The sequence below is a fragment of the Otolemur garnettii genome, unplaced genomic scaffold (assembly GCF_000181295.1).
Source record: "Otolemur garnettii isolate 467f Iridium unplaced genomic scaffold, OtoGar3 scaffold00021, whole genome shotgun sequence".
In the NCBI taxonomy this organism is placed as follows: Eukaryota; Metazoa; Chordata; class Mammalia; order Primates; family Galagidae; genus Otolemur; species Otolemur garnettii.
The window spans coordinates 23074588-23086105 of NW_003852416.1; the positions used below are offsets into that span (position 1 = coordinate 23074588).

Consider the following 11518-nt stretch of genomic DNA (forward strand, 5'->3'; position numbering starts at 1 on the left):
AAAAAAAAAAAAAAATCATTGCCCTTAGGATCTAGACGTCATTTTAGAACACAAGTCCAACCAGAAATCAGAATAACCATTTTACACAGGAAGCTTGCAGATGCACAGGTACAGATCAGACTTGAGTGTACAAAGTCTAAAGCCAGGCCCTCTCCCCTTTAGTTAGTGGGAAATGGGGAGTATGGGGATCCCAAGGAAAAGATACATGTAATAAAAGGGCTATAATTGAAAATACAGACTTTTCCTCTCAGGAAATTGAGGTAAAACAAAATTCAAAAAATTATGTGTTGGGGGAAGGCAGTTTTATTATCACCTCAAGCACAAGCCCTAAGTCCATGGATCCCTCAATAGTAGCCACAAGGATGGGGGCCATATGCCACCAGATTACAGGAGATTGCAGGATACGGAGCGCACACAAACTATTCCCAAGGTTCTAAGTCATCATCTGTTTTCCCAAAGGGAAACTTGACTGGAGAAGAAAGGAGAGGAGACAGGGAGGGACAGACTGCAAAATCACAGAAGTCAGATGAACTGAGATCAAAGTCGTGGCAAAACTTATCTGGACAAAGACGCTACTTTCGGGATGTTTGCAATCTCAAGCAGGAGATGTCAGACATCAGTAAAAAGTAGCATTTTATCCATGTGAAGACTTCCCTTCCCGGCTAACATGCTGAGAAGAAAAAGACCAGCAACTTTATCACGGGGCTGCTCATCTTTGAACGAAGCACCCACACAACCAGAGCATTGCTTAAGAGGATCCGACTGTAGGATTGGAAGCTGCAGTTATAAAAACCGGGAAAAGGCTTTATTTCTCTATAAAGACAGCGTGGTCAAACTGCAAGAGACTGGGAGTCAAAAAACTTGGGTCCGGCTTGGGCTCTATTTTAACCTATCTTAGAGACTTGGCGCAAGTCAACTTCTGTCTCTGGATCTGAGTTTCTGACCTGTGAAATGGGCGAGTTGGGTCGAATGACCTCAGTCCAGCACTGCGCTTTACAGCTGCCGGGAGAGCGTGCTCTGCCAGAGAAGGGGACGGCCCCGCAGGGCGGGGCGAAGAAAGAGCAGGAACCCGGACTCACGACAAGGCCTCGGGGCAGCGCCCGACACTAGAAAAAGGGACTAGGATGGAGAGCAGGGACCGCGGCTCCGCCCTTACCTGCCGCCTGCTAATTCCCCAGTCAGCCAAATGGAGCCCCGCAGCCTCTGCTGACGCTTACTGCCACCCCCTCCAGCATGGCGCCCGAGCAGAGGCCGGCTCAATCCGACCCACCATGGTCCGCCACCCACAGCGCCAGGCAGTAGACCCGGACCCGCCGCCAACCCATCCTCAACCCCAGGCGCAAGCGCAAGAGCAAGCGCAGGAGCCCCGAAGTTCCGCCTCCGGACTTGGCCCGGGGAAACCTGGGAAGTGGAGTTTACCCTGGAGGAGTCGCGGCCGCACATCACGTGGGAAACTACACCATTTGACGCGCTTCTTACTGAGGAACTGGACTTAGATTAGGCCAATGAGAAGTCGGCTTCGTTTTCATCCGGGCTTTGGGACAGTGGTCGTCATGGCGCCACCCGTGAGATACTGCATACCTGGTAAGCGAGCTGTTCCCATACAGAGCCCTCGACAGGGATACAGGCAGGAAGGTTGGGTGGCCACTAGCTTCTGGGGGCCCAAGGCTGATGCAGCGTGTTTTTTGCAGGCGAACGTCTGTGTAACTTGGAGGAGGGCAGCCCGGGCAGCGGAACCTACACCCGGCACGGCTACATCTTTTCGTCGCTTGCTGGCTGCCTGACGAAGACTAGCGAGAACGGCGCGGTAAAGGGAGCTGCTACCCATCTTCTCCTTCTTAGGCTGCCCTTCGGTTCTGGCCCTGGCACAGCGATCGTGTCTTTAGTGCCTCACCAGTAGAACGATTTGGACTCTGTTCGTTCAGCTTTGGTCGCTGCTACTGTGCACTTAGTTTCCAGTTTTGCTCTTGACACTCGGGGAAGGAGGTTGGGACAAACGCAAACGTGAACTGACAGTTACCCAGCCTAGACCAGCAGTGAGCTGAATCTGGTGTGAATGTCGCCTACCTCTCCGGCTTTATCTAGCTAGCTCCACTTGTCTCCACTTCACTAACTGCAGTTAGTCATGCTGGCTACTTTCATTGTTGTTAATACGCTAAGCTTTCTGCTGCCACAGAGCCTTTGTATACATGTCATCTATGTGGAACATACTCCTTTCCCTTCCTTAGCCTATTTAATTCCTAATTCCTACTGGATAGCCTCTTTCTTATCGCTTTCTTAGACAATGTCTTATTGGCCTACTAGTTAAGGAAAGGAGTTTTGTGAGGTTTTTGTTTGTTAAATACTCATAAAGAACTCCATTCCTTTCCTTTCAGTCATTGATTTCAACATATAATTAAACATTCAGTTATGTTGTATTTCTCACTAGACTGTTCCCCTGCTTGACCCGAAAAAAAAATTTTTTTTTGAGACAGAGTCCACCCTGGGTAGGAGTACCATGGCATCATGGTAGCTCACAGCAACCTCAGCCTCCAGTTGACTCAAAAGTTCTATGAAAGCAGGCCCCAGCACCGTATCTTCAGCGTCTAGTACAAGGCTGCTGCTCTATAAATGTTGAATGCATGAATAATACTGTCCTTTCTGGTTCTGAAGGTGGATCTAGGATTAAGTCAGGATCAGATAAATATTCTTAGAAGGAGCAGCCTAAAAGCAGGTAACACAATGAAAGGATTCAGAATTAGAACGCTTAGATACTACTACTAGATCTTGATTCTGCTTCCAGTAAGAAACTTAAGCTCTCATCTTCTTCATATGAAAAATGGGAACTTTCTATTCAGTAATTTTTTTTTTTAGAGACAGAGTCTCACTTTATTGCCCTCAGTAGAGTGCTGTGGCGTCACAGCTCACAGCAACCTCCAACTCCTGGGCTTAGGCGATTCTCCTGCCTTGGCCTCCTGAGTAGCTGGGACTACAGGTGCCCGCCACAATGCCCAGCTGTTTTTTTGTTGCAGTTTGGCTGGGGCTGGGTTTGAACCCACCACCCTCGGTATATGGGACTGGCACCCTACTCACTGAGCCACAGGCACCGCCCTATTCACTGCTTTTCTTTTTTGAGACAGCCTCAAGCTGTCACCCTGGGTAGAGCGCCGTGGCATCACAGTTCACAGCAGCCTCCAACTCCTGGGCTCAAGCAAGTCTTCTGCCTCCACCTCCCAAGTATCTGGGACTATTTTTTGGTTGCAGCTGTCATTGTTGTTTGGCAGATCCGGGCTGATTTCGATCCCGCCAGCTCAGGTGTATGTGGCTGGCACCTTAGCTGCTTGAGCCACAGGTGCCGAGCCCCTATTCGGTAATTTTTTTAAAGGTCCTTACATTCTTAAGTTTGTTCATTTCATAGATATCTCTTGAGCATTTTTATGTATCTGGAACAGCCTCCACCTGTGGGGATATATTAATGAGCCAAATACTTTTGTTGTTTTCTGTTATCAAGTAACACAAACACAAATCATAATAACATAAATGCTCAAATGAGGCCAGGCCCTCACGCCTGTAATCCTAGCACTCTTAGAGGTCACAGTGGGAGGATCACTTGAGCTCAGAAGTTCAAGACCAGCCTGAGCAAGAGTGAGACCTTGTCTGTACTAAAAAAAAAAAAAAAAAGGAAAATTAGCCAGGCATTGTGGAAGCTAAGGTAGGAATATTTCTTGACCCTAGGATTGAGGTTGTGAGCTAGGTTGATGCCTTAGCACTCTAGTCTGGGCAGTAGAGTAAGACTCCATCTCAATTAGCCAGGCATGGTGGCTCACACCTGTAATCCCAGCGCTTGGGAGGCCGAGGCTGGTGGATTGCCTGAGCTCACAGGTTCAAGACTAGCTTGAGCCAAAGCAAGACTTTGTCTCTAAAAAATAAAAATAAAAATAGCTGGGTGTTATAATGTGACAGGTGCCTATGATCCCAGCTACTTGCGAAGCTGAAGCAAGAGAATCGCTTAGGCCTAGGAGTTTGAGGTTGCTGTGGGCTATGATGCCGTGACACTCTACCAAGGGTGACAAAGTGAGACTGTCTCAAAAAATAATGATAATAATAATTACATACATACGTACTCAAGTGACGATATGGTTACAAATATGAGGACTACTTTGAAAGAATAATGCAGAGTATGGTGAAAACGTGGCATACCCACCCGAGTCAGCAGAAGTGACATTTACAACAAATCATCTAAAGGATAAATAAGAGTTGGGTGAGTGGAGAATGCAGTTGTGGCAGAGAGAACAGGTTGAACAGAGATCCTGAGCAAGAAGAATTTAGTAAGTTGGAGAAACTAAAAGGGTAGGAGAGCTAAAGCATAGGAAGCAAGGGAGAGATTAATAAACGATAAGGCTCAAAATATCTACTTTAGTCTAACAGCCAGTACTGTACTCAGAGAACAAATGCTAATTATTCCTTAAAATAGAGGGAAATAGGCTCGGCACCTGTGGCTCAAGTGGCTAAGGCACCAGCCACCTACACCTAAGGTGGCAGGTTCGAATCCATCCCAGGCCCACCAAAACAACAATGACGGCTGCAACCAAAAAAATAGCCAGGCGTTGGGGCAGGCGCCTATGGTCCCAGCTACTTGGGAGGCGGAGGCAGGAGACTTGCTTGAGCCTAGGAGTTGGAGGTTGCTGTGAGCCATGATGCTATGGCACTCTACTCAGGGGGATAGCTTGAGACTCTGTCTTTAAAAAAACAATAATAATAATAATATATATATAATAAAATAATAATATATATAATATACATATTATATATATGGAAACAAATATAATGACCATTATTTAACATTTATTTGGAAATTCTAGCCTGTGCAATAAAATAAACAGAAACTATATAACTCTGGAAGGAAGAGTCAGGTTATCCATGATTACAGGCAGTATTCTTATATTACCAAGAAAATTCAAGAAAATCACTAAAAAATTTATTAGAATTCACCTGGAATGATCAGGTGCAGTGGCTCACGCCTGTAATCCTAGCACTCTGGGAGGCCAAGGCAGGTAGATTGCTTGAGCTCAGGAGTCTGAGACCAGCCTGAGCAAGAGGGAGACCTTGTCTCTACTAAAAAAAGAAAAACTAAGGCAAGATGATCACTTGAGCCCAAGAGCTTGAGGTTGCTATTACTATGATGCCACAACACTCTACTCGATGCCAGAGTGAGACTGAAAAAGAAATCATCTGGAATGGTTAGAGTATGTCTCTATTCCTGTGGCCCCTTGGTCCACCTCCTTCCTAAAATTTCTAAAGCCCCCTTCTCTAGACTGTAAGTGAATTCATATTCCACTTGCCCTTGTGATGCCAACTGTACACTAAAGCATTCCTATATTGGGGCAGCGCCTGGGGCTCAGTGGGAAGGGCGCTGGCCCCATATACCAAGGGTGGTGGGATCGAACCTGGCCCCAGTCAAACTGCAACAAAGAAATAGCCAGGTGTTGTGGTGGGCACCTATAGTCCCAGCTACTCAGGAGGCTGAGGCAAAAGAATCACCTAAGCTCAGGAGTTGGAGGTTGCTGTGAGTTGTGATAGCATGGCATTCTACCGAGAGCAATAAAGTAAGACTCTATCTCTAAAAAAAAGCATGCCTATATTATTCTCAAGCTACACATACCTTTACCTAAGGACATTATTTTCTCTCTGTAGCTTCCTGTGGTATCTGTGATGAGAGAAACAGAGTCTCAATTGCTGCCAGATGTGGGAGCTATTGTTACCTGTAAGGTAAGTTGGGCTTAGAGTACCTGCCCATTCAATGCTAAAATTGTGATAATTCTAGAACTGAAGTGTTGGATATGGTAGTGACAAGTCACATATGGCTACTTAAGTTTAAATTAAACAGATAGTTGCGCATGGTGAGATGTAACCTATAGTCCTAGCTACTCCATCTACCTAAGAGGTAGAGGCAGAAGGATCCCTTAAACCCAGGAGTTTGAGGCTGCAGTTAGCCATGATCAAGCCACTGTACTCATGTACTTCAACCTGGGTGACAAAGTGAGACCTCGTCTCCAAAAAAAAGAAATATAATTAATTAATTAATTAGCATTAAAAATTCATTTCCTCAGTCATACTAGTGATATTTCAGGTGCTTAGTAGCTGCTTGTGGCTAATGGCTGCCATATTGGTCAGCACATGGCATTTTTATCATCATAGAATATTTTACTGTATTGTGCTGGTCTAAAGATTTCTTGGGTAATGATCAAGGCAGACAAGTTCAGGTATGTACATTTCTTTGACTGAACTAGTTTACTCAGTATGTAGTTTCTATCTGTGGCTAGGAAACAGGCCTCAGAGGATAATAAGGAGGATGATTTTTGAACATCTGAAACTAATACCTTTTTCCAGCAGAGAATAAAATACTTTATTTTCTAGCATTTCAGTTAAATTTAAAATCTTCTGGTGTATTTCAGGGGAGGTACAAGTTGTTGCTGTACTGATCAATAACTGTAACACATCAGTACTCCCTGCCTATCCTTACCCATTGTCAGTTTATGTTGACTAATAGCTCTTAGTTTCTCTCTTTATAAATTACTCCAGCAATTTGTAAAATTATTCCACAAAAATTGATGTGTTAAGGCCAGGCGCAGTGGTTCATTCCTGTAATCCTAGCACTCTGGGAGGCCGAAGTGGGTGGATTGCCTGAATTCAGGAGTTCAAGACCAGCCTGAGCAAGATCTAGACCCCCATCTCTAAAAATAGCTGAGTGTTGTGGTGGGCACCTGTAGTCCCACCTACTTGGGAGGGTGGGGCAAGAGTTTGAGGTTGCTGTGAGCTATGACAGCAGTCAACCGAGGGTGACAGTGTAAGACTCTGTCTCAAAATAAATAAATAAATCTGTTAGTCTGAAAATAATACAGAGGCAGAGATCCATATATTCAATAGTTCCTGAAATATAAATTTAAATACCATGCTGGGGCTGGGCACAGTGGCTCATGCCTATATTCTAGCATTTGGGAGGCCGAGGCAGGTGGATCACCTGAGCTCAGTTGTTCAAGACAAGTCTGGAAAAGAGTGAGACCCCATCTCTAAAAATAGCCAGGCATTGTGGTGGGCACCTGTAGTCCCAGGTACTCAGGAAGCTGAGACAAGAGGATCTCTTGAACCCAAGAGTTTGAGGTTATTATGAGCTATGATGCTATGGCACTGTACCAAAGAGGAGATTCTGTCACAAAAAATAAAAATAAAATAAATAAAAATAAATTCCATCCACTATACAGGCTTCTTAGTAATATCTTTTGAAGGTTTAACTTTGATGCCATGCCCAGTGTCTGATGTATGTTAGACTTCTATACTTTTGAAAATCTATACTTAAGGGCCAGACACAGTGGCACATGGCTGTAAGCCCAGCACTTTGGGAAGCTGAGGCAGGAGGATCACTTCAGCCCAGGAGTTTGAAACCAGCCTGGGCAACATAGCAAGATGCCATCTCTCAAAAACAAAATTAGCTGGGTGCAGTGTTATGCACCTGTAGTCCTTGCTGCTCAGAAGTCCAGGGAGGAGAATTGCTTGAATCCAGGAATTTGAGGTTATGGTGAGTTATATGATTAAACCACAAAAAAAAAAAAAAGGAAAAGAAAAAATCTAAGTAAGGTTACATGGACTAAAGTCTTAGTAATTCTTAGTGTATTGCTGCCTCCTTAAATTGACAACTGCTAACTCTCTGATGCTGATCTTAACTCTCTTCCATAGGTCTCTAGCATCAATTCACGCTTTGCTAAAGTACACATCCTATATGTGGGGTCCACACCACTTAAGAACTCTTTTCGAGGAACAATCCGGTAAGGAGTACCCTTGTCTAAAAAGTACACTTGTCTTCACATTTGCCTCAGCACCTGTAATTAAGATTAGGATAGACAGGGAGGTTAGAATTTTTAGAAACAGTTAAACTCCTATTCCTGCCTATTTTTGTCTTTGCTTTGTGCTTTGATTCTCCCCTAGCAGTAAAGAGAATGTTACATGATCTATGACAAAGGGAAAATAATAAGAAAGGGTTTAAAAATAAAGCAAACTATGGTCCCAGCTACTCTGAAGGCTGAGACAAAAGGTTCACTTGAGCCCAAGAGTCTTGAGTTTGCTCTGAGCTGTGATGCCATGGCATTCTACTGAGGGTGACAAAGAGAGGCTGTCTCAAAATAAAATAAAAGTAAAGATAAGGCAAAAAGAATTGAGTGAAGCTGAAGATTAACAGTGTCAAAATGATTCCAATCATGGCTTGGCGCCTGTAGCTCAAGTGGCTAAGGCGCTAGCCACATACACCAGAGCTGGCGGGTTGAAATCCAGCCCGGGCCTGACAAAACAACAATGACAACTATCACCAAAAAATAGCCGGGCGTCATGGCGGGCACCTGTAGTCTCAGCTACTTGGGAGGTTGAGGCAAGAGAATCGCTTAAGCCCAGGAGTTGGAGGTTGCTGTGAGCTGTGATGTCAGGGCACTCTACTGAGAGCGACACCTTCAGGCTCTGTCTCAAAAAACAAAAAAAGATTCTAACCAAACTAGAAGGCTGTTTTTTTTTCTTTAATACAGATTAAAACCAAAAGTTGTAAGACATTAAAAAGGTTGGTAAGTGATATCATAGATTATTTCTCTGTCGATTCTTTGAGAGAGGACAAACAGTTCTTTTTTTTATTTTTTTATTTTTTTTTAGATAGAGTCTCACTTGGTACAGTGCTGTGACATCACAGCTCACAGCAACCTCAAACTCTTGAGCTCAAGTGATTCTCTTGCCTCAGCCTCCCAAGTAGCTGGGACTACAGGTGCCCACCACAACGCTTGGCTATTTTTTTTGTTGCAGTTGTCATTGTTAGTTAGCTGGCCCAGGCTTGAAGGCCAGCTCCCCATACCTAAGCATGGTAGTTTATTCTCAAGTGCACCCTGAGGGACGTGACTCTAAGCTTCTTATTCTGAGAATATGTTTAGATCTGCCTAAAAGCAGGCAGTCCACATGTTTACAGATAAGATAGCTAGTGGGTTTTCAACAGGGGTTGCAATAGATTTTAAAGGTCTCGGCTCATCCTCCAATATAGGTGTTGGAGGAGGAGGTGGTGGTAGAAAGTCAGAAACTGGAGGCCGTGGAAATGCAGGAACAGGAACAGATGATGGAATGGTCATATCTAACAAAGGCTCTGGAGGTGCAGAGGGCGAAACCCTGGCCTTCTCTACCATATCATAACATTCTCTAATAAAATTATTGACATCAGTCATTTTGTGGTGGAGAGATTGAATGGATGCAGATAGGGGAGGTTCTTCCTCTCCTACAGCACCATCCTCAGAGGAACAGGAGTTTTGATCCCCTCCATTCTCTGGGGTCTCCTTTTCTTCCTGTTTGTCCTCCTGGCCAGCGCCATCAGCCTTATCCGAAACAGATAATTTAATAAGATCTGTGACTGCACTGTCAGGCTCAGGATCAGGAGAAGTCGGGAGTTTGGATGTTTTCCTCTTACCTCCGACAAAAGACTGTAAAGCTAATTTGACAAGATGGTAAATAGCCCAAATATCTTTATCAATAATATTTCCTTTTTGGTGGAAGCGTTTCATTTCTTCACCTACTTCTTCCCAAGCAGCTAAATTCAATTGATTATGAGAGTCAGGTGTAAACCAGTAACAACAAGCCCTTGTGGTGGAAAATAAACCAGAAAGAAGCAGTTTTAACTGAGATACCCATAGTATCTAGTAAAGTTCTTTTTTTTTTTTTTTGAGATAGAGCCTCAAGCTGTCCCCCTGGGTAGAGTGCCGCCATGCCATAGCTCACAGCAACCTCCAACTCCTGGGCTCAAGGGAGTCTCCTGCCTCCCCCTCCCAAGTTGCTGGGACCACAGGCGCCTGCCACAATGCCTGGCTATTTTTTTTCAGTTGTAGCCATCATTGTTGTTTGGCGGGCCCAGGCTGGATTCGAACCCGCCACCTTAGGTGTATGTGGCTGGCGCCTTAGCCACTTGAGCCACAGGCGCCGAGCTTCTAGTAAAGTTCTTAACAACTGTATGTATTCATCGTCAACAACCCAGTAGGAGTTACCCATGGTAATGAATGAAACCCCTTTTTGAAATATGTTGAGAGTTCTGAAATTTACAATTCAGCAAGCACCCTCCCGATTCTGCCAGTTTCAGTAACTAACCTTAAGGTCGGTGAAGAGTTCCGTAGAACCGGTCAAGCATGTCCTGGTCCAGCCGTGACCCTGCTTGCTTGAAGTTGTCCCACAAAACCCCTTGTTCGGTGACGCAGAGGAAAGCATTGCTAGACAAAATGATTGGATTGAAAAGGGGGGGCTGAAGCTCTGTCGGGCACACAACTGACACCCATGTTTATTGAGCTCCTTATAAACTTACCTAGTAAAGGTTAAAAATAGAAAAAAGAAGCAAAACAAAGTGAGATGTCAAAACTGCCATTAAAAACTCCACATCAGCACAAAACTGCTGCTGAGCACAAGCACAGTTAAAAAAGGCATTTTTACTTCAGACTTAACCACAAAAGCGCCAGGATGTCTGTTCCTGTTTGCCCATTTCCTTTAAACTAAAACTGACTACTGTTGTGTAAATGTGGGGAAGGTACAGGATACAGCAGCCCACTGCCTCAGCAAGTGTTATCTCCAGCTACAACCTGGCGAAACCCACCAGCTATCTTATGTGTAAGCACGTAACTGTCTGTCTTTTTTTTTTTTGAGACAGAGCCTCAAGCTATCCCCCTGGGTAGAGTACCGTGGCATCACAGCTCACAGCAACCTCCAACTCCTGGGCTCAAGCGAGTCTCCTGCCTCAGCCTCCCAAGTAGCTGGGACCACAACACCCGGCTATTTTTTGGTTGCAGCCGTCATTGTTGTTTTGGTGGGCCTGGGCTGGATTCAAACCCACCACCTTAGGTGTATGTGGCTAGCGCCTTAGCCAGTTGAGCCACAGGTGCCGAGCTGTAACTGTCTGCTTTTAGGCAGATCTAAACATATTCTCAGAATAAGAATCTTAGAGTCATATCCCTCAGGGAGCACTTGAGAATAAACTACCATGGGTAGCTTAGGTATGGGGGGCTGTACCCCTTCACGGACTGGTTTCGAACCCACCACCTTTGATCTATGTGGCTGGTGCTGTAACCACTGTGCTACAGGTACTGCCAGGACAAGCAATTTTTATGAGCCAGATAATTTAACTTTTGAGGCCTTATCCAGCCTCAAGATTCAGGGTGGCTCTACTGTGTTTCTGTTCAAGTTGTCCCAAGGAGCAGAGTTCCCGCCAAATATGTTCTAATGTTCTCTGGTCAGGGATACCAATACTGATGTTCTACGTGGTCTAAGTCTGCTTCTCCATCCTGCTTCCTTGGGTGGCAGTGGGGTCCCAATTATGACATGTTCTGTCTGCTATTGTAGCTTTTTATCTGCTAGGGATCTACAGGATAATTCTTTCTCACAGGTCACTAATCTTCCTGTTAATTCTTTTTTTATAGCAAAGAAGATGTCCGAGCAACTGAGAAAGACAAGGTTGTTGGTTGGTTCTTTTTTTTTTTTTTTT

General features: G+C 44.7%; 2 protein-coding genes across 5 annotated transcripts in view; one reads left to right on the top strand and one right to left on the bottom strand.

Moving 5' to 3' along the window:
• The window catches only part of ZDHHC16 (zinc finger DHHC-type containing 16), a 12706-nt gene extending 11332 nt beyond the window's left edge, over positions 1-1374 (bottom strand). For 2 of the 3 annotated variants that reach the window (XM_023511665.1, XM_023511663.1), the window contains exon 1: positions 1157-1374. The gene's annotated coding sequence lies outside the window, so the exon portion shown is untranslated. The remainder of the gene's footprint in view (positions 1-1156) is intronic. The other variant, XM_012803598.1, reaches the window with a different exon arrangement.
• Positions 1375-1511: 137 nt separating this feature from the next.
• Positions 1512-11518, top strand: part of EXOSC1 (exosome component 1) — an 11962-nt gene continuing 1955 nt past the window's right edge. The window contains exons 1-5 of one of the 2 annotated variants that reach the window (XM_003787297.3): positions 1512-1584; positions 1692-1807; positions 5674-5748; positions 7714-7802; positions 11454-11487. In XM_003787297.3, coding sequence (XP_003787345.1) covers positions 1554-1584; positions 1692-1807; positions 5674-5748; positions 7714-7802; positions 11454-11487 — 345 coding nt within the window. In that variant the 5' untranslated portion in view covers positions 1512-1553. Of the gene's footprint in view, positions 1585-1691; positions 1808-5673; positions 5749-7713; positions 7803-11453; positions 11495-11518 lie in introns of those variants that run through there. The other variant, XM_023511761.1, reaches the window with a different exon arrangement.